The sequence below is a fragment of the Arachis hypogaea genome, chromosome 10, assembly GCF_003086295.3.
Source record: "Arachis hypogaea cultivar Tifrunner chromosome 10, arahy.Tifrunner.gnm2.J5K5, whole genome shotgun sequence".
NCBI lineage: Eukaryota > Viridiplantae > Streptophyta > Magnoliopsida > Fabales > Fabaceae > Arachis > Arachis hypogaea.
The window spans coordinates 104,587,618-104,610,906 of record NC_092045.1 but is presented as its reverse complement, the minus strand read 5'-3'; the positions used below and the strand labels follow the sequence as shown (position 1 = coordinate 104,610,906).

Genomic DNA, 23,289 nt, shown 5'->3' with positions numbered 1-23,289 from the left:
ATTCCTCGTCGAGTAAATCCCCGCAGATATCTGTTCTGACGGGAATTTTTGCCATGCCTAACTCTTATAATGACATTTTCACATGAAAATAACATTGTGAGTTATTAGATAATTTGATATGTTTGGCTAAACTTTTTAATAATTCACAATGTCACTTTATGTGAAAATGTCATCATGTAAATATTCTCCTTAAATTAATCATTTTTTCAATTGTTATTACTTAAGAATTGATGTGACTCAATCACGATTAGGGGTGACAAACGGGAAAGCCTGCCCCGTCTAGCTAAAAGCTCGTTATCTGGCGGGTTGGCCTCCTGTCCCGCCTAGTGAGGCGGTCCTGAATTTCTCCTCCACCTCTGACGGGTTGGTAGGCTTAAAATCTCTTTTTTTTATAAACCATTAAATATTAAACAATATATATAATTTCATAGGTATTTTAATAAATTTATAATTTTTAAAAATATAAAAAAATTATAATTTCTAAATTCACAAACATTCAAGTCTTTATAATGATAAATATATAATAAACATAATCATAAACTAAGTTTTTTGAAACAAAATAATAAAATCAACATTGTCCAAAGCAAAAAAAAAAACATTATCCAAAACATATAGTTAAACATATTCAAGTTTATAATCAATCAAATATAAAACATAATCTAAAATATAACTTAAAACATCTTCAATTATCATGGTCATCCTCTTGTAGATCAATAACATTATAGAAAAATGTTAAAAAAAAGTCCTGACAAAAAAATTTCTTGGCCCGCCGGAGACGCCCCCCGTCCCGCCGAAACCCACGAATTAGGTGGTGGGGGTTAGGCGAGCTTTTTAAGTTTGGCGGTATAAAATTTTTAGACCAGCCTGCCTTTTTTTGTAGGTTTGTGATGCGTAGCATTAAAGAAATTAAAAAAACTAGTCCTAGAATTCTAACTAATAAAAGATCATGCAACAGACAAAGTAAAATAGCAGAAAACTAGAACATAACATAGAAAAAGAGGGGAGGAATAAAAATGAAAGGAACTCAACCACCTTAGTTATCCTAGCGGTCGCTTTATTCTTCAGGTTGTGCTCCTCCGTGAAGATAATTCGCCTCCCTTTTGTGCCAGAAAACCAATAAGCGCAGTGTCAAACACAACACCAAACTTAAAGGTTTGCTTGTCCTCAAACAAATAAGAACTGAAAATAGAAGAGACAAATATTATGAGGAGAGAAAAATAAAAGGATAAAAGAATAAGAGAGAATTAGGATTGGGAGAGAGAAAGAAAGAAAATTGGGCGGCGAACTAGTGTGGCGCAAGCGACGCAAACGCGTGCAGCACGCGTTCGTATGGGTCGCGAAATTTCCATAATGACGCGTAAGCGTCAGGCACGCGTCCGCGTGCCCTGGGTTTTGTGCGATTTGCGCGAAGCCAGCCGCGCGCCTGCGCGACTTTCTGTTCGCATGGCTTAGGAACCAATATTTCATACGAGCGTTCGCGTCATGCACGTGAACGCGTGGATGGCCATATGTGCAACTGACGCGGACGCGTCAGTCACGCGAACGCGTGACTACTTTTGTGCGTTTAGCACACTTCTTTCCCCAAGCCAGCACAACTCTCTGCCCAAACACTTTTTTACGTTGATTTTGCAGGTCAAGCGTCCGCGTCATTGGCGCGCCTACGTGGATGGCGAAAATCACAAACGACGCAAACGCGTGGGATACGTGATCCCATGGGCTTGTTTGTGTGAAAAGCTCCATTCTGGCACCACTCCTGCGCAACTCTCTGTCAAATTTATTTTTCACACACATCCATCTGACGCGTATGCGTCAGCGACGCTTGCGCGTCGTGTGCTCTTTTTTTTTTTTTTTAATATCCGGTTCCTGTTCCAAAATAGCTGCATGATCAAAAAATTAGTAAGAACTCAATAAAAATCAAATAAGTGAGAAAACTACTACTACGAAAAAAATAACTAAGAATGAAAAGGAATGATCATACCACGGTGGGTTGTCTCCCACCAAGCACTTTTAGTTAAAGTCCTTAAGTTGGACATGTGGTGAGCTGCTTGTCATGGTGGCTTGTGCTTGTACTGATCCAGGAATCTCCACCAATGTTTGTATTTCCAATGGCTACCGGGATCCCAAACTAGGCGCATAATGCCTTTGAGCAAGTTGAAGCAAGTGACAGGGCCCCATGAGTATTGATTGTGGAAATGAATTCCAGGGTCCCAAACCTTGCTTTTACACCCGTCTTCTTGTGGATCACCATTGTTCCCACCGGGTGGCAAGCAATCTGAATTCTCACAGAGACATCCAAATAACCTTCTAGACCTATTCAAATTAGCTCTACACCAATCCTTGCACTTTACTTTGGAGCATGCAACCATACTGAACCTTGCTTGACATCTCTTGCCACTAACCATCTTCCTCTTACTCTTAATGCCACAAAAAGCTCTAAGTTGACCTTCCGTCTCTAGTAGCCCATATTCAAGTGGGAAAGTACAGGTTAAGGATAGGAATTTTACCCACTTGAATGTTGTATTGGATGGTGATGGCTTTGGAAGAGGTCTTGCAAGCTCCACTCCCTTGTGTCTTCTTTGAATTCTTCCACTTTTTTGTAAGCTTACTCAATTTCAACCTCTTCCTCTTGGTAGCTTTCTTCTAATTCAATCTCTTCTTCATTGCTTACCAAGGGCATGGGAGGTTGTGCATCTTCCTCCTTTGTGGTTGCATCTTCCTCTTTTGCTTTTGCATCTTTTTTTTCTTCCATGTGTGAGGATGGAAAGTTCTCTAGTTCACTGGAGTATAAACTCCTTTGATTGATTTCCTCACTTTCTTCCATAGGATCTTGCATTATATCTCTCGGGAGGGAATTTTCTCGCTCCTCTTCCTGTGACTTGATAATTGACTGTACATGTTTCTCTATATTTTTGACACTTGTCTTTATATCATGTAGGCATTCTTTCATGAGGAGCTCAAGATATGATGGTACTTGAGATGAATAAGGAGATGGTGGCTCTTGATATGCATAAGAGGGAGATGCTGGTTCTTGATAAGTGTAAAAAGAGGAGGGTTGTTGGTATGGGTAGAGAGGTGGTGGTTCTTGGTATAAATATGGAGATGGTGGTTCTTGATATGAATATGGAGGTGGTGGCTCTTGATAGTTGGGACATGGAGCATTGAAGTTCCTTTGGTTTTGACTTTGCCAACCAAAATTTGGATAGTTCTTCCATCCACCATAATATGAATCACTACTCGGGTTTGAGTAGCAACCCATGTGATCTCTCTCCATTATTTTTCCTTAGCACAAAACACCAAAAAGGATTAAACGCACCATGTGGTAAATAGAAAAGTAAAGAAGAAAGAACAGAATTCTAAGAATTAAAATAAAACTAACTGGGAGACACCAAACTTAATTTTAGAAATTAAGAAAAATATTGGTGCTATTTATTTAATTTTTTTTAAATAAATAAAAAAATTTTAAAAATTTAAAATTTAATTAAAATATTTTTTTTGAAAATCAAGTAATAAAAAAATAAAACAAAACAGGAGAAGGGGGAGTAAACAAAAAGGAAAAGTAAAGAGAAAAAAATAACGTAAAGGACAAAAGAAAAAAATTAACGTAAATAATAAAAAAATATAACGTAAAAATTTTTTTCTTTTTTTTTTTCGAAAATTTAAAGCAAAAATTTTTTTTAATAAAATTAAAACAAAAACGCCTAATCTAAGCAATCAAACAACTAATAGTTGTTAATCACAATCAATCTTCGGCAACAGCGCCAAAAGCTTGGTGCGGTATTTTACAACCCACACTACTAACCGGCAAGTGCACCGGGTCGTACCAAGTAATATCTTACGTGAGTAAGGGTCGATCCCACGAGGATTGATGGATCAAGCAACAATGATTGATTGATTGGCTTAGTTAGACAAGCAGAAATTGGTTTTGAGATGTTCAAAAGGTTTAAGTTCGAATTCAAAATATCAAAAGTATAGACAAGTAAATAAATTGGGAATAAAATATGGATAAACAGTTAAGGTTTTAGAGTTATCTATTTTTCCGGATTAACTTTTCTTACTAACTATTTTAATTATGTAGGATTTAATTTATGGCAAACTATATATAACTAGACCCTAATTCCTTAGACCTTCCTAGTCTCCTCTAAAATTCATTAACTGCCAATTCCTTGGTCAATTAATTCCAATTAAAGGGTACATGATCAAATTCCAGTTTGCATGCCACAAAAACTTTAATTACCCAAAGAATAAAAAGGATTATATGTCACGTATCCCGTTAAATCCAGATAATTAGAATTTAGGAGAATATGTTTTCAAGCTGTTGTTCAAGTATAGAGCTTTTCCAAGTTATACAAGAACTTAAATAGAAAGAGGGTCATACTTTCGTTCCACCCAAATTCATAAGATAAAGAACGAAAACAATTCTTAAATATAAATCCAAAACATAAATTAAAATAGAAAAAGTAATAAAATCAATCCATACAAATAGACAGAGCTCCTAACCTTAACAGTGGAGGTTTAGTTGCTCATGGAATGTAGAATGTAAATTTGTATAGAATTCCCTAATGAAATTCCTCTAATGTCATGTTTGAATAGAAGAGAAGTCTCCCTTATTTATAACTAATCCTAATTAATTTAAAATCTAATTATCTAAAAATAAAAATAATATCTTTTCCTAAAAGATAAAATTTGAATTTAAATTCGAATTAATTTACAGATCTTCAGTTGATGGGTGGGACCACTTGCTTTGTCCATTCTGCAGCTTCTAATCTGTGTTTTCTGTGATGGAAAGTGGGTCAAAACAGCCCAGAAATCACCCCCGGCGTTTTCTGTATTATTGCAGATCGCGTATGTGACGCGTCCGCGTCGTCCACGCGCTCGCGTCATTTGTGCAGATTCCAGTCCACGCGATCGCGTCATTGCGATTTCTCCATTCCGCGCGGTTGCGTGAGCCATGTGTCCGCGTCGGTCTTCACTGGTCATCTCTTTAGTTTCTTCTTTTTCTCTGCAGAAACTTCATCAAATTCCTCCGAATGCTACCTAAAATAAATAAAATTGCACAAAATTCAAAATAGCATCTATAGTGGCTAAAATATAATTAATTCTTAATTAAACTCAACAAATTAGATGCAAATTCACTAAAAAAGATAGACAAAATGCTCACGCATCAGTTACACAAGCCAACCTAACAGGTTTCGATCCATTTGCCATCCCTAGTCACGATTATATCTTTTATAAACCAGTTTGAGACATTTTTTTTAAAAACCAATTTGACGAAAAAAAATTGTGGACGATTTTAACATTTTTTAACTGTACTCTTTTTATCTTTTAGATCTAAGGTTAAATAAATGTGGGGCTGAATGGTTATTTGGTTAGAAGAGGAAAAAATTTCCTAAACAATTGCAATAAGGAGTTGCTTTATTGTTAAAAAAATGCATAAAAAAATTAAAACCGTCATAACAATTAACAAATCTATTTGATATTAGTCTATGTGTGTTTATTTGTCACCACTTGTAGTGAGTTTTTTGAACCTACAGATCTACATGAACCAAGCGAATTAAAGCTTTGTTTGGTTGAATGGAAAGAATCTGAAAGAGAAAGGGTTTAATTAATTTCTGAATTTCTGAATTTCCAAATCCACCCTCAAACATGTTCTTCTCCTTCATCCCTTGCTCTATTCACAAACATGTTCTCGAGCCTCCTTCCAAAATTATTGTCCATTAATCATTATATATTATTTCACCGTGAATTTGTTTATTTTAAAAAAAATAACTACCTATCACTGAGTGAATTGTACGTTCGTTCCATTGATTAATGCCACTATTGTAACGTAATTGTAAACTATTTACACATTGATGTGACGGGTTAGTTTAGATTAACTTTTGAAAAGATATTTATTTTTTATAGTTTAAAAAAAATTTAACAAATAAAAATTATTTTATATTTAGATATATTTTTTTAAAAAAATTTTAAGTATTAAAAGGTTTTTTATTTTTACTTTTTAAAAATAAAGTATTATTAACTTTTAAAAAAATAAATAATTTATTTTTTAATAAAAATACTTTTTTCTTAAAGATAAATCCAAATATATTTTAAATTAAATAAAAATATTTTATTAAAAAAATTACTTTTTTTTTTCATGCTCTCTTTTGGATTTGGAATGTTCTTTGACTTTGACCATTTCATTATCTATAGTTTATAACATATATAATAAAAAAATTGGTGTATAATTTTTTAAAAAAAATTATTGTTATATATATTCATAAAAAACAATTTTGTCATTTATACATAACTTGAACCCATAATTTTTTATTTAAATTAAGAAAATATTTGTCTACTTATTTTCTATTATTATATTTATTTAACAAATAAAACTAATATACATAATTATAATATATGGTAAAGTATTAAATTGGTCTTTTACGTTTGGACATAATTTTATTCTGATCTTTAAGGTTTAAAATGTCCTATTTGAATAAGAAAAAATAATTTAGCTTCAATTTAATCCCACCGTGACTCACGGTCCGTGAGCTCAAAATTAAATGATTAACGAAATATCCTACAAAACAGCAGTACAAGAATAAGGTCGATAATCTGGAGAATAAGTACAAGCTCCAGAAGCACAAAATCAACCGCGGATGCATCAATACATTTATTTATCATTTTTCTTATGATTTAAATGAAATATTTTTTATAAAACTAAGGAAAATGATAAATATATATTTTGATGTATCTATGGTTGATTTTGTACCTCTAGAGCTTGTACTTATTCTCCAAATTATTAACCTTGTTTTGTACTACTGTCATGTAGGACATTTTATTTATTATTTAACTTTGACCTCACGGTGGGATTACATTGATACTAAATAAAACTTTTTAAAATTTAAATAAGACACTTTAAATCTTAAGGACCAAAACAAAATTACGCCCAAACGTAGGAGATTAATTTAGTACTTTATACTATAATAAAAATCTAAGTATTTGGAGTAACTACTTTGGTCTCTCTCACATTGTCATTAGTAGTCTCTCTCATATTGTCTCTCATGCATAGTAGTTGGAAAAATGTTTTAAAGTTATATTTGTTAAATAATACTCTTTAATTATTAAATTATAATTGTTTTTACATTTATTGTGTTATATACAATATATTAATACTTAAAAAATTAAAAAATGAAACACCAAATAATTGAGCTTGCTTATTTGCTCAATGTAGAATTCATAATTTAATATCAAATAAATATAATATTGATTTTTCCAATAAATTATATAATTAAATTTTTTTATCAATATTTTCTTGTTTTATATACTAGCATCCCAACAAACTTGTAAATTATTAAGAAGAAAGAGATTCAGCAGAATTATGAAAAAAAAAATGAAGAACATGTAAAGAGAATTATGTAGATAAAGGTGTGTGATCTAATTTATGATTAATCATGTTACGGCCTGGCCCAGGCCACTCACGGGTCGACCCGACCCACTGATGACCCGACCCGAGCGGTCGGGCACATGCAGTTCACTACGCGACCTGGACACGCGTCCCTGACAGCTCTCCACTACAGTTGTAAGGAAGCTTCGAGGAAGGTGGGCCTGTTCTTATAGGGCCCACCCCTGACACGGTATAAATAGGGAAGGACCTGCCCGTCCCCCAAGGTACGTCACTCTGTCCACCTATCATACTACCCACCTGCACACTAGCTGACTAGAGCGTCGGAGTGTCTTTGCAGGTGACACCCCCTCCTTCCTTCCACAACGAGAGCTCGGCAACTCGGCAGATCCAAACCCGGCATGGCCACGATTGAAGCGTTATCCCCCCTCAAATAATCACCTGACCTATCCGGCAACCGACAACCGAACATTGGCGCCGTCTGTGGGGAATGCCTAAATGGACGTTGTGCCAGGCCCCGGAGACCAAGGCCGAGGAGCCAGAGCAGAAGGGGCGGCCTCCGTCGCCTTACTAAGAGGATGGCGAAGGTCCCCCCAACAACACACTGAACCACACACAAGGACGCGACCCTTCGGGGGAACGGGCGGCGACAGCGCCATAATAATGCAGGAGCTACATCACAGGGTCCAGAACCTGGAGCGGCAACTGGCCGACCAGGAGCGCGACGGACGAACTACCGATCCCAGCTACACCCCATCCCGTGAGAGCCAAGAGAGAGACTCCCACCGAAGCCATATGCGACGCACCTCCGCATCCCGAACGGAAGCGGAGAGCACCCGTGAAGAGTCTCCCATCCCGAGAAGATGAAATGACACGATCATCTACTCCCGAGGCAAAGAAACGCGTCGCACAGCACGAGATCGAGAAGACGGGGAAGGGAGGTCCGAGAGGAAACGGCAACCCGTGATAATGGGCGCCACCCCATTCCACCGATCCATCCTCGAAGTCCGGCTGCCGAAGCACTTCGACAAACCAACGAACATGAGGTATGATGGAACTCAAGACCCTCTAGAACACCTCACGGCCTTCGAAGCAAGGATGAATCTAGAAGGAGTGGGGGACGAGGTGAGGTGCCGAGCCTTCCCGGTAACCCTGGCAGGACCCGCGATCAGATGGTTTAACGGCCTCCCTCAGGGGTCCATCTACGGATTTTCAGACATCAGTCGTGCATTCCTGGCCCAGTTTACAACACGAATAGGAAAGGCAAAGCACCCGATCAACTTCCTGGGGGTAACCCAGAGACAGGGAGAGCCGACCAGAAAATACCTGGATCGGTTCAACGACGAATGCTTGGAAATCGACGGCCTAACCGACTCGGTGGCCAGCCTTTGCCTGACGAATGGCCTCCTCAATGAGAACTTTCGAAAACATCTTACCACGAAACCAGTTTGGACGATGCACGAGATCCAAACGGTAGCCAAGGAGTATATAAACGATGAGGAAGTCAGCTAAGTCGTGGCTGCCAATAAACGGCAGTCCGGCTACAGCCAACCTCGGCAACAAGGTAGCAGAGAAAGGCTAAGGGAACAAGCCAGGGAAGGAGCTCCAACCAAGGCACCCAGGCCATTCCCCCGGGTCGGGAAATTCACCAACTACACTTCGCTCACCTTTCCCATCACGAAAGTTTATCAACAAATAGCTGAGAAAGGAATCCTGCCGAAGCCCCGGCCACTCAAGGACCGTACGGGAGGAAACAAGAACTTCTATTGTGACTACCACAAAGGCTATGGTCACCAAACACAGGACTGCTTTGACCTGAAGGATGCACTAGAACAAGCAATAAGGGAAGGTAAGCTAGAAGAATTCTCCCATCTTATCAGGGAGCCGAGGAGACGTTATCGCGACAAAGACGAAGAAGGCAAAACCCGTTCGGCAAAACGGCGACAAGAACCAGAAGACAAAGATGACGGACTCACCGTGATCAACGTGGTGACAGCCAAAAATGCCGCACCGAGGTCACGATCCGCGCACAAAAAAGATGCTAAGGTCTTGGCGGTCTCCTCCTCGTTGGTGCGAAACTCTAAGAAGCCCCCTCCATTTCTTTCGGCCCGGAAGACCAATGGTTCAACGACGCCCCAGAAAACCCACCCATGGTCATCACGGCCAGAGTGGGAACCGGTCTAGTCAAACGAATCCTTGTCGACACGGGGGCTAACTCGAACATCATGTTCCGCAACGTATTTGACGCACTGGGGCTAAGGGACGCCGACCTAACGACTCACCAGCATGGGGTCATTGCGTTGGGCGACCACTTCATCAAACCTGATGGGGTAATATCCTTGCCGATCTCAGTGGGACAGACACAAGGCCGAAGATCGACGATGGCCGAGTTCGTGATCCTCCGAGATTCCACTGCCTACAACATCATTTTGGGAAGGAAGACGATTAACGATATTGAAGCAATAATCAACACGAAGCTGCTAGTCATGAAGTTCGTTACCGATGACGGCTCTATTGGGTCCATAAGAGGAGACCTTGAGATGGCAGTCGCTTGCGACAATGCCAGCCTCTCCTTAAGGAAAAAATCCAAAGAGGCGTCCGGCGTGTTCCTAGCTGACCTGGACGCCAGAGTAGACGACAAACCGAGACCGGAACCAGAAGGGGACTTGAAAAAATTCAGGATCGGTGACACGGAGGAAAAATTCACGTTCATCAACAAGAATCTCCCGCATGAGTTAAAGGAGCCCTTGGTTGAAATGATAAGGGCCAATAGGGATCTGTTTACCTGGACACCGGCCGACATGCCGGGCATTGACCCTGAAATTATGTCACAACACCTGGCCGTCAAGTCGGAAGCACGCCCGGTAGCCCAACGGAGGAGGAAGATGTCGCGCGAGAGGGCGGAGGAGGTGGCCAGGCAAACGGCCAGCCTCCTAGAGGCAGGTTTCATACGAGAAATAGACTACTCGACATGGCTCTCGAATGTAGTTCTGGTAAAAAAGCACAACGGCAAATGGAGAATGTGCGTAGACTACTCTGACCTTAACAAGGCATGCCCCAAGGACTGTTTTTCCCTCCCTAACATAGACGCGCTCGTCGATGCTGCAGCGGGCTACCGTTATCTGAGCTTCATGGACGCCTACTCCGGCTACAACCAGATACCGATGCACCGTCCAGACGAAGACAAGACGGCGTTCATAACGCCGGGAGGAACCTTCTGTTATAAGGTGATGCCATTCGGCCTAAAAATGCAGGGGCAACATATCAAAGGCTAATGAACAGGATATTCCACGACCTCATAGGCAAGACGGTCGAAGTCTATGTGGACGACATCCTCGCGAAAACAACGTGACCCGACGACCTCCTGAACGACCTGGCAAGTGTGTTCGCGTCTCTCCGACGACACGGCATGAGGCTGAACCCCCTCAAATGCGCCTTCGCCATGGAAGCTGGAAAGTTCCTAGGATTCATGATAACTCAGAGAGGGGTAGAAGCCAACCCAGAGAAATGCCAAGCGATACTCCAGATGAAAAGCCCAGGTTGTATCAAGGACGTCCAAAGATTGGCAGGGCGGCTGACCTCGTTATCCCGGTTTCTCGGAGCGTCGGCAACAAAGGCCCTACCGTTCTTTAACCTCATGAGGAAAGGGATAGCATTCGAATGGACACCCGCATGCGAGGAAGCCTTTATGCACTTCAAGGAAATCCTGGCGGCACCCCCTGTGCTCGGGAAGCCAAAGGACGGAGAACCGTTATATCTATACCTCGCCATAACAGGAGAAGCCCTGGCCGCAGTCCTAGTGCGAGAAGAAGGGAGGGCTCAACAACCAATCTACTTCGTTAGCAGAGCCCTGCAAGGGGCAGAATTAAGGTACAGCAAACTGGAAAAGCTAGCTCTAGCACTCTTGACCTCCTCACGGAGGTTAAAGCAATACTTCCAAGGCCACCAGGTTGTCGTAAGAACGGACCAGGGAATCCGACAAGTACTCCAAAAACCCGATTTGGCGGGAAGGATGATGACTTGGTCCATTGAACTTTCCCAATACGACATACGATATGAACCCCGGCAAGCCATCAAGGCACAAGCGATGGCAGATTTTTTAGTAGAAGTAACGGGAGAACCAACCGAAGAAACGAGCACATGGTGGAAGCTCCACGTGGACGGAGCCTCCAACCAGACGTCCGGGGGCGCCGGGATCATCCTAGAAAGCCCGGCGGGAGTCGTATACGAGCAGACGATCAGGCTCGAATTTCCCGTTTCAAACAACCAAGCGGAATACGAAGCCCTCATAGGGGGCTTAACCCTAGCAGCGGAAATCGGGGCAACAAGGCTGGAAATATGGAGCGATTCGCAGGTCGTCACCTCCCAGGTAAACGGAAACTATCAAGCCAGAGACTCATTGTTACAAAAGTACTTGGAAAAAGTCAAGAACTTAAGCCAAAAGTTTGAGGAGGTCACGGTCCACCACGTTCCCAGGGAGAGGAACACACGGGCAGATCTCCTATCAAAATTGGCCAGCACAAAATCGGGAGAAGGCAACCGGTCCCTCATCCAGGGCATGATGAGGGAGCCGGTAGTCACCTTGCATCTGTCAAGGCTGGGCTCTTCATGGCTAGACCTCATCACGAGCTTCCTAGAAAGTGGCGAACTCCCTGAAGATAAAAAGGCCGCCGCGAAACTGAGGAGAGAAGCAGCCAAATACGCGGTAATTCAAGGACAACTATTCAAGAAAGGGCTCAACCAGCCCCTACTGAAGTGTTTACACCCCGACCAAACGGACTACGTCCTCAGGGAAGTCCATGAAGGCTGCTGCGGACACCACATAGGAGGCAAAGCCCTAGCAAGAAAGTTAATCCGAGCTGGATACTATTGGCCGTCAATGATGGCAGACTCTAAAGAATTCGTCAGAAAATGTGTCAAATGTCAAGAGAACGCCGATTTTCATAGAGCACCGGCCTCCGAGTTAAGTCTGTTAACGTCCTCCCGACCATTCTCGCAGTGGGGAGTCGATCTCTTGGGACCCTTCCCAGTCGGTCCTGGGCAAGTCAAGTATCTCATAGTCGCCATCGATTACTACACCAAATGGATAGAAGCCGAGCTGCTGGCCAGCATATCTTCATCCAATTGCAGGAAATTCATGTGGAGGCAGGTGATAACGCGATTCAGAATTCCAGAAGTCGTTATCTCGGACAATGGCACGCGGTTTACCGATAAGAAGTTCACGGAATTCCTCACCGGCTTGGGTATAAGACAGAAGTTCTCCTCGGTAGAGCACCCCCAGACAAACGGACAGGTGGAATCCGCGAACAAGATTATCCTGTTAGGACTGAAGAAGCGATTGGATAACAAAAAAGGTGCTTGGACCGACGAACTAGCCTCGGTCCTCTAGTCTTACCGAACAACCGAACAGTCTTCTACTAAGGAAACTCCTTTCTGACTGACATACGGGTTATATGCGGTAATACCCGTGGAGATCGGGGAACCGAGTCCTCGTCTACTTTTGAAAGGAGTGGAGGAAGCCGTGGAGAAGGACCTAATAGATGAAGCAAGAGAAATGGCCCATTTGACAGAAACAGCGCTGAAACAAAGAATGGCCCTGCGCTATAACACCAAAGTTCTCAAAAGGGAGTTCGAGCCAAACGATCTCGTCCTAAGGCGTAACGACATCGGCTTACCAACCCCTCGAGTAGGCAAGCTAGCGGCAAACTGGGAAGGTCCCTATAGAATAAAAAAAGTGATGGGCAAAGGCGCTTTCAAGTTAGAAAGGCTCAATGGCAAGGAAGTCCCGAGAACGTGGAACGCAAACAACCTGAGAAGATTTTACTCCTAGAGCCTGAGATGACATACCTACTAATCGAGCTAAGTATTAATTCGTGGATTTGTACTTTTCGTTATGCCCTACGGCCTTTTATGCAATTACCGAATAAGATATACTTGTGCAAATTTTCTCTCCTTTGTTTTGTTCGCCTTTTCTGGACAACCCAATACGCAAGCGAATTCATCACAAATCGACAACGATGTGCGGCCCTGGGACTGATCACCCCGGGAGCCCATCAATAACGACAATGGCAAAACGGCTACACCGGAAAGCCACGACCCGGCCTAGCCGGGATATCATCAACACGGCAAAACGAACAACAGCCACAAGTCAATGACGGTTAATATAAACGATAACACAACCAGGAAAATGAGAAAGTATTAACTACAATAAAACGCACAAGCAACTCAAAGAGTCAATTGTTCACCAAAGCCAAAACAAAACGGCTAAACCAAAGTTTTATAACAGAAAAAGAGAATTCACTTCTTGGGTACGTCAACAATTTTGCCATCCTTGATCACCTTGAAGACACCAATCACCGATGTGTCAAAGTCAGGAGCAACAACTTTGACCTGAGCTTTAAGGGCCTCCTCGGTTGCCAGGATCGCACCTTTCCCCTGCTTGACGACGTCTTTATACTTTGTTTTTAACGCTGCCAATTCAGCCTCCACAGCTTGTTTCTCTTTCTCCACCTCGGCCGCCCGTTTTTGTGCCACGCCGACCTGACTCTCTAAAGCCATTTCGCGCTCGACAAGACGTGAAACCGTGGCGTCCGACTCTTCCAACTTCTTCTCGGCGGTAGTAACCTTCTTCTCGGCAGCAGTAGCTTTCTTCTCGGCGGCGTCAAGCTTCTCTTTAGATTGGGTCAGCTGCTCCCGGAGAGTCTCAACTTCACTTTTAAGCTCATTATTAGCCTTCCCAGCAGATTCCAACCTCCTACGAAGGGATTCCATCCCAGACAGTTCGAACTCGGCTTTCCGAGCTATCACTGCGCCGCGCAAGAGGGTACGATACATCCACCTCGCCTGCCCGGCAAGGGATGACTCATGAAAATGCTCTTCAGTACCAGGAATCAACTGGGAATCTATAAAGTTCCCAGCATCAAAATTCCTCTCCATGACAGTAAGAACCCCCTCAGGACTGGACGACGTCTTCCTTTTCCTTTTGAAGCTAGGGACCTCTTCCACCTCGTCATCGGCATCAGGGTTACACGTCGAACCCCCAGTGCCGATCACCTCGCGGAAGGGGAAGACGTGAACCGCCTTGTCACCTTCGATCGAGGCACCTTGAGCTGAGGTGCCGGTCTCGTCGACCTCAACCCCTTGCTCGGAAGCGGCCTTGTCCTCGGGGGGAGCAGCAGATTTCTCAGCAGCAGATTTCTCATTACCTCCCTCGTCGTCACTTGCACACAGGAAGGTTTGGAACAAGTTAGGGAGACCCATTATCTCGGCAGACATTCCCACTGTATAAAAAAAAAAAGAAGAAGTCGGTTAGTCACAATGAGTTATTAAGAAAAACAAGAAGCTAAGAGACAAAGCAAGCAAAAATTCCTCACAAATATAGTTTCGACCGGCCTCCCGGTCACCCATAAGGAGGTGAGGATTCACTTGATTCCTCCCAAAGACTGCCAACAACACATCGGCAATCCTCCTGTCCACCGCAGACATGCCCTTATAGGACACTTTAACAAAGGCGTTGGACCCTGCCCCGAAGCTCCAATAGGTCGGGATAAGGCGGGCCCCCTCTAATGACAACCAAAAGGGATGACGACCTTTGACCAGACGGACCTTGAAATATTTATCTTTAAATCCATGGTAGGAGTCCTCAAACAGACCAAAAATCCTCCGACCTTGGGCAGACCGGAAGGACATGAACCCCTTCTTATGTTTCCCTTCCTTCGAAGGGTTTGTAAGATTGAAAAAGAAAAGAAAAACATCTACAGAGACCGGCAGCTCGAGATATTCACAAACCATCTCGAAACAGCGGATTGAAGCCCAGCTGTTCGGATGCAACTGCGACGGCACCACGGAAATCCGACCTAGAAGCGCCATTTGGAAGGCGGAAAACGGAATACGGACTCCCACTTGTGTAAACATGGATTTGTAGAACCAAATCCAGTCGGCAACTCGGGGGGCGTGGAAATTAAGCTCGTACAAGCGCTCATGAGGAGCCAGGATGAAGACGTCGTAATTAGCCTCCTCATCTGTCCCTCCGCATAGGCACTCATTCTAACGGAACTCGGTGAGCTCCTCCTCGCCCATTTGGTTGGGAGAGTCCTTTAAATCGAAAACAACCCAGGCGTAGGGGTCATACGCCGCGGGAGAAGGGGAAGCCCGGGAGGCGGTGCAAGCCATACCTACATGGGGGACCATCCAGTCAGTCTAAGAGGTCGGGTGCTCGGAACGAATACAGAAGTTACCCCCACACTACTCCCTAAGGTTAAACAAAACCTACCCTGGAATGGCACCCCTCCCCTAACATGCCTAACCAGCATCGAAAGGCCACATAACAACAAAAACCAAGCAAATACAAGCAACAAGCATGTAAGAACGAAGCAGAAAAGAGAAGAATTCAAGAAATACCTGAATTGGTTGTAAAAGCAAAGAAGGATGAGGGGAGGATGCACGAGGGCGCTGCAACGATGCTCTGAAACTTTGGGGAGAGGATACTGATGAACGGATTTTTGACGGCTTAGAATTTCACAAATGAATTCTCGTTGCAAGTATAGTTTCTAAACCAACAATAATCCTTTCATACAAAAGATTATTTGTCACAAGTAACAAACCCCTAATTTTATAAACCGAAGTATTCAAACCTCGGGTCGTTCTCCCTAGGAATTACAATAAAGTGCCTTGTTATTGGTTAGAAATGTGTTTTGGGGTTTTGGATAAGAAGCATGAAAAGTAAATGGCAATGAAAATAAACTAACAACTATAAAAGGCTCTTGGCAAGGTATGAAAATTAGAAGTCCTATCCTAGTTATCCTTCTCAATTGTGATGAGAATTGTTCATTGCTACCACTTAGTTAACCCTTACTAAATAAGGGAAAGTCAAGTGGATGAATTGACTTGAGCCACAAGTCCTAGCCAACTCCCAAGGATAGACTAGCTTTAGTGCACTCCAAACCAATTAGCAATTTCTCCAATTACCAATCAACAAAGGAATTAGATAACTCAAGTATCACTAATTACTCTACCTAGGCCAAGAGGAACAAAATCTATACTATATCTAGAAGAGGCATTTCAACAAACACATAAAAGGCAATAAAAGTAAACAACATAAATTGCAAGAATTAAAGAGAGATCTAACTACAAAGGCAAGAGATCAACAATAGAAAAGCAAAGAAGAACAATTATTATGAATTACCTCTTATTGAATTGAAAGAAAATGGAAGGAACAATAGTAGATCTACAACAAAGTATAAGAACAACATAAAGGAAATTACAACAAAAGAATAGAAGAAGATGAATGTAGCAACAAAGAATTGAAAGGTAGAAGTAGAAGAAATCAAAGATTAAAACCTAGATCTAAGAACTAATCCTAATCCTAATCCTAGAGAGAAGTGAGAGCTTCTCTCTCTAGAAACTACTTCTAGAACTAAACTATGACTAATGGTAACTAAATTCTAAAGTATGAAAGTATGTTCATTCCCCCTTCAATTCTTGGCTTAAATAGCATCAGAAATGAGTTGGATTGGGCCCACAAGGCTTTAGAATTCGCTGGCCACGTTTTGCTTTAAATGAACCAGGTGGCAGCAACGGCGCGTGCGCGTACTATGCGCGTACGCACCACCATACGTGTAGCAACTATGGCAAATCTTATATCGTTGCGAAGCCCCGGATGTTAGCTTTCTAACCCAACTAGAACCACATCATTTGGACCTCTGTAGCTCAAGTTATGGTCGTTTAAGTGCGAAGAGGTCGGCTTGACAGCTTTCCGGTTCTTTCATTTCTTCATGAGTTCTCCAACTTTTCATGCTTCTTTCTTCATTCCCTTGATCCAATCTTTGCCTCCTAAACCTTAAATCACTTAACAAACATATCAAGGCATCTAATGGAATCAAGGAGAATTAGATTTAGCTATTTTAAGTCCTAAAAAGCATGTTTTCACTCTTAAGCACAATTAAGGGAGAAGTTATAAAACCATGCTATTTCATTGAATAAATGTGGGTAAAAGGTTATAAAATCCCCTAAATCAAGCATAAGATAAGCCCTACAAATGGGGTTTATCAGATAGCAGGAAGATAGAAGAAACAGGAGTGTGCAGAGAGTGTAAAAGAGGAAAAAACAAAATTGACTGTTTAAAACTGCCTCCCAGGAAGTGCGAAAAATCTGAGGGCATAAGAGTCTTTGCAAACGGGGTTTTTTACCCCATTATGATCATTCAATGCTCAGTGCGAGGAACGAGGCGACGAAACGGTTGTTTGGGCAACCAAGAGACACGCGCATAGGGGGCATGTCCCTCCCACAAGCGGCCGACCTGACGAGGATGAATGAAACAAAGTAACACGCCATTGATAGCTCCCGCGACTACCACTGGCGCGTGGGGGCACTGTTACGGCCTGGCCCAGGCCACTCACGGGTCGACCCGACCCACTGATGACCCGACCCGAGCGGTCGGGCACATGCAGCTCACTACGCGACCTGGACACGCGTCCCTGACAGCTCTCCACTACAGCTGTAAGGAAGCTTCGAGGAAGGTGGGCCTGTCCTTATAGGGCCCACCCCTGACACGGTATAAATAGGGAAGGACCTGCCCTTCCCCCAAGGTACGTCACTCTGTCCACCTATCATACTACCCACCTGCACACTAGCTGACTAGAGCGTCGGAGTGTCTTTGCAGGTGACACCCCCTCCTTCCTTCCACAACGAGAGCTCGGCAACTCGGCAGATCCAAACCCGGCACGACCACGATTGAAGCGTTATCCCCCCCCTCAAATAATCACCTGACCTGTCCGGCAACCGACAACCGAACAAATCATCACAATGAATATATATTATGCGTTATCTAAGAGTATTTATATTAGAGTAAAATGCATATTTAAACTAAATAAAGGCAAATATTGTACTAAATAACCAAAAGAAAAAATGTTACATGAATATCCTAAAAAGATATTTTTATGTAAATCGAATGAGCCCATTTGAATTACATAATTCAACACTAATTCGAATAAGACAAATTCGAATTAATAGTGATACACACAAATCGAATTTGACAAATTCGAATTATGCATGCATGGAGTGCCCTACTTAATCGAATCATATTGATTCGAATTATACATGCAAGGACGTCCCTAATAATTCGAAACAACCTGTTTTGATTTACACTTATAAATGTTCTTATATAATTCGAATTTGACTAATTCGAATTACCAAGAACATGTAAATCAAACTAGGTAAATTCGATTTACTTAGGCCCCAACATATATAAATATGATGTGAACGTGAATTCCTCCCATAAGAGTGAAACACAATGGCTAGTGAGGAGAATTTTTTAGTGTTGGTGCACTATAGAGGGTCGATTAAGAAAAAAACACGCTCTGCTATTAAGTTTACTGATAAGGATCCCCTCAGTATTTTTCTGTAACCTACAACGAGTTTTGCTGAATTCCTAAATTCTATAATCCAAAACTGGGATTGCAAGGCGTGAAACCAGTTGAGAAGTTATTCTATCGCATTCCGATTTCAGTTTTGCGAGATGTGAAATACGATTCGTTTGTCAATAGGGAGTGACGAGGATTTGGAGGTTCAGTTTCATTGTTGTCAGCAGTTTTCCGAGGTCAGGACACCTGAGCTGTTGGCCAAACTTGTGGATGTAGTCTCTAACTCAGGTGATTTGAACTGGAATCCCCAAGCTCCAGCAACGGCAGCCTGTTCTAGTTCGAGGCTTGTTGGTGCCTCTTCATCTGTATCTGTGATTGCACCTCAGGCAATGGTGGTTGTGTCTCTGTCCTTTGTAGCTGATCTCAACCGTAGTGGTGATAGAGAAGTTGATATTATTGATACGGTGCCAGTTTTATTACAGGGTGGGACACCGGATGGTATAGACGATGTATTGCAGGATGATGATGATGATGATGATGATGTGGAGCCAGACATTATTGCCGATGATATTGGTGATGACATAGCAGCGAGTAATCCAGCTGGGGCTGGCGGAGCGTCCAGCTCAGGGACTCAGCAGTACCCCCCACCCCCAATTTTTAACTTTGGACTTGGATGCCATGAGATAGTAGGAGGTTTCTGGAAAACCTGTTGGATTTGGTGCCAGAGATACACAGGGTACTAGGGGTCTAGCGGAATTTCAGGTTGGTCAGCAGTTTCAGAACAAAGAGGAGGTAGTGTTAAGCGTGAATACTTATAGCATCCGACGCGGGATACAGTATAAAGTGGTGGAGTCCGATTATCGCAAGTACTTTGGAAACTGTAAGGAATTTGGCAATGGGTGCACATGGTTGATTAGGGTCAGTCTTCACCAGCGTAGAGGTATTTGGGAGGTAAAACGGTACAATGGACCTCATACTTGTCTAGCTACGTCGATCTCGAGCGATCACAAGAGTCTTAATTATCATGTGATCTCGGCCTTCATACTGCCAATGGTTAGAGTTGATGCAGCCGTGTATATCAAAGTACTGATGAATGCGACAAAGGCACATTTTGGGTTTAGACCGACTTATAGAAGGGTTTGTTGGCTAAGCATAAGGCCGTGGTACAGATTTACGGAGATCAAGATGAGTCATACAATGAGTTGCCGCGATGGGTCTTAGGTGTGCAGATGATGATGCCTGGTAGTGTTGCAGTGTTGAGGACGAGTCCTGTGCGGGTGGGTGGGCAAGTGGACCAATCGCAAGCATATTTTCACCAAATTTTTTGGACATTCTCACTGTGTATTGAGGCCATCCGGCATTGCAAGCCGTTGGTCAATATTGACGGGACCTACCTGTACGGCAAATACGGGAGTACGTTGCTCGTTGTGATTTCCCGAGACGGGAACTCCAACATCTTGCATATTACATTTGCATTTGTGGAGGGTGAGAATACTGAGTTGTGGTCATTTTTTCTATCCCACCTCCGCCAGCACGTGACTCCGCAGCATGGTATTCTGGTGATATTCGATCGGCACAACAGTATCAAGGCAGCTTTTGAGGCTCCCGACGGAGGTTGGCTACCACCTGCTGCATGCCGTGCATTTTGTATTCGATATGTGGCCACAAATTTTGCCCTGACTTTTAAGGGTAAGGATGCACGTAGGCTTCTGGTGAATGCAGCGTATGCCAAGACTGAATAGTTATAATGCGTCATCGTTAAATATATAGTGTTGCTAATCTTTGAGAGATTTTAACTATATGGAGTGGTTGAAATACTCACATTCTCAGCCTATAAGAGATCTATTCTGAGCCTCCAACTCACAACTCGAGCTCCCTTCTCACTCGCTGTAGGGTTGTGACCTGACCAATTGCAACCCAAACCCAGGTTATCACTAAATGAAGCTAACACCAAATAATTGGGACAAATTTTCTCTTTTGAATAGAATAGTAACTCGAAGCCAAAAGCCAGCCAAACATATCATGTCCAGTGGGTCTGAATCTAGGGAACCGCTAGAAGATTCATGACTGAAGCAGCTGTAATGGTCTGGCTAACTTCACCCCATGTCTGCTCGCCATGTGGCACATGCACCGGTATAACCATGAGAGAGCAGCTGATCCCCAACTGCACCCACCCATGTCCTCAAGCCTGGCTACGTATGGCAGCCACCTAATGTGAATACAAGTACCAGACTTGTCGCCAAATAGTTAAGTCCCCAACAGCATCATGATATAGGCCTGGGCATACCTCCTAACAGTGGCCTCATCTATCATCAAGAAGCTCTCTAAATGCCTACGAGAACCAACTGCATTACACTGCGAACTTGTCAATACAGTTTGCAGGAGGCAATAAACCCAATAGCTCCTCGAACCATGTCCAAGTTGGGTGACCACCCTCGATGTACGTCACAAAATCTGTCAGGCAACCACTGACATGATGTCCATCGATTGGCAGCTTTAACTGGTACGCCACGTCCTGCAGTGTAATCGTGCATTCTCTGAACGACATATGAAATGTGTGCATCTTCGGATGCCATCGCTCCACGAACGCACTAACCAGCGGCTCATCCAACTTAAACCAAGTCTCGTTCAGCCTCGTAAGATGGTATAAACTGACCATCTGCAAGTACGGAACAATCCTTTTGTTCAGGCGCATACGCTACTGCCGTCGCATGCTCATGATACATCGATGAGGCTGCATAAAAAACGTATCAGATTGTCTCTCATCTCAGAACATATTTATACAACATTATCAAACTAATACATATCTTAATCCAAAGAATACAACTTGTACGCAACCAAATAATGTTACGCATTCAAATACATCATATATGCATCAAGCTGGGTGTAATAAAAAATAGTATAACATTAACAAAAGCATTTACTTTAACGACTAAGTTTAATAGTAACACAAAAAACTTACTCTAAATAAGTTGCACCCTCACTGTCTTTACTACTCATACTCTTCTATTTATTTGTAATCACTATCCAAATTAAAAATTGCTCCATTGCATCTCTAGAAACTAATAAATTACTAACACAACAACTCTATCTAACTTAACAATTTTAAATAATGACTAGTTATAAGAAACAAAAAAAAAATAACACATGAAATATTTTCGAAAAAAATGTGCGCACTAACTTTTTCATTGATGACACCAGCTATATGAGCGACTTCATCCAAACGATAAAGTCAGTCCGGGTTATCCCCCATCAATGGAATATCTGAATGTTGAACGCTACTTTGGAGTTTTAGAATAGTGTTTTCTCTGGGATTTAGTGGGACAATGGTTTGAAATTGTAGTTCGAATTAACTCAACTCGATTTATATTTATAGGGTAAGTATTGGTAATTCGAATGAGTCCAATTTGAATTACCTTGGGCTGCTCCTTGGTGGTAATTCGAATCAACTCACTTTGAATTAGTTATTATGGGCAAATCGAAACAACTTGTTTCAAATTACCATGTGCTCAAAACTGGGTATAATTCGAATTAGTGAGGTATTCACGTATATACATAATTCGAACCAATGTGATTCGATTTAATGTAAGATTTTGTCCATACATAATTCGAATTGCTCTCCTTCGATTTGTAATTTCTCTAGTAATTCGAATTGCATTGATTCGAATTAGTGTTGGATTTTATAATTCGAATAGGCCTCGTTCGATTTACATAAAAACGTCCACTTGAGAGATCTGAATAATATTTTTTATTTTGGATGAATTGTGTAATTTTAGTTTCAGTTTAGTTTAAATATGCATTTTACCCTTTATATTACACATATGCTAACAAAATAACTAATTATTCTACGGATTAAACAACTCTAATGCTAGCTAGAGCCAAATTACTTGAGCTCTAAGCTAATTGATTTTATCTGTTCTAATTTTAACTTAATTTATTACAAATCTCACATCTTTTTTACTTTAGATTCTTAAAAAATTTATAAGCACAAAACGTTACTTATCTCATGAGTTAGCCCTACTCATGATCATTTCTGGACATAGAGTATACATTAGACTTTTTATGGTATGACTAAAATTATATTTATTTCTAAATATATTTACTCTATTTAAAAATATGTTTTTTTCTATAAATAAATTATTTGAAAACTATATAGAATTTTTAATTAAAATTATAATTATTAAATTTACATACACTTTTAAACTATGGAATCAATTTTTTTTTTTAAGTTAATGAGTAACTAAATAATAGAAAGAGATAGAAAAGAACAAAATTGAGTTAATGTTGGTTGAAGAATTTGATTCTTAAATAATTTTTTTCTTAATTATATGAGTATTACACAGTTTATAATTAAGTATATTCTAACATCGCTAAAAGCAAGTGATTTTTTAGCAATCTAAATTCTAGAAGTTACCACAAATTTGTTTATCAATTCAATAATTATTTAATTAAGAGTAATTGAAGTTTTTGATGATTCTAAGTAAAGTAAAATGGGTGAAGAAGTGTGACAACCTTATCACCATGTCCAAATGTGATTGTTGTTTGTCGGTT

General features: G+C 41.6%; 1 protein-coding gene across 1 annotated transcript; it reads right to left on the bottom strand.

The window, feature by feature from the left end:
• Positions 1-20,799: 20,799 nt before the first annotated feature.
• Positions 20,800-21,433, bottom strand: LOC112717872 (protein MAIN-LIKE 2-like). Its single transcript, XM_025769798.1, has 2 exons — positions 21,093-21,433; positions 20,800-20,947 (listed from the first exon to the last, which is right to left on the bottom strand). Exons 1-2 carry the CDS (start codon positions 21,431-21,433, stop codon positions 20,800-20,802), a joined length of 489 nt encoding a protein of 162 aa, XP_025625583.1.
• Between the last annotated feature and the right edge of the window lie 1,856 nt (positions 21,434-23,289).

Coding starts and splice junctions, on each gene's coding strand:
- LOC112717872 (XM_025769798.1), bottom strand. CDS start 21,433: ATGCGCCTGAACAAAAGGATTGTTCCGTACTTGCAGATGGTCAGTTTA. Junction 20,948..21,092: donor TGTATTGACAAGTTCGCAGT/GTAATGCAGTTG, acceptor TATTCACATTAG/GTGGCTGCCATACGTAGCCA.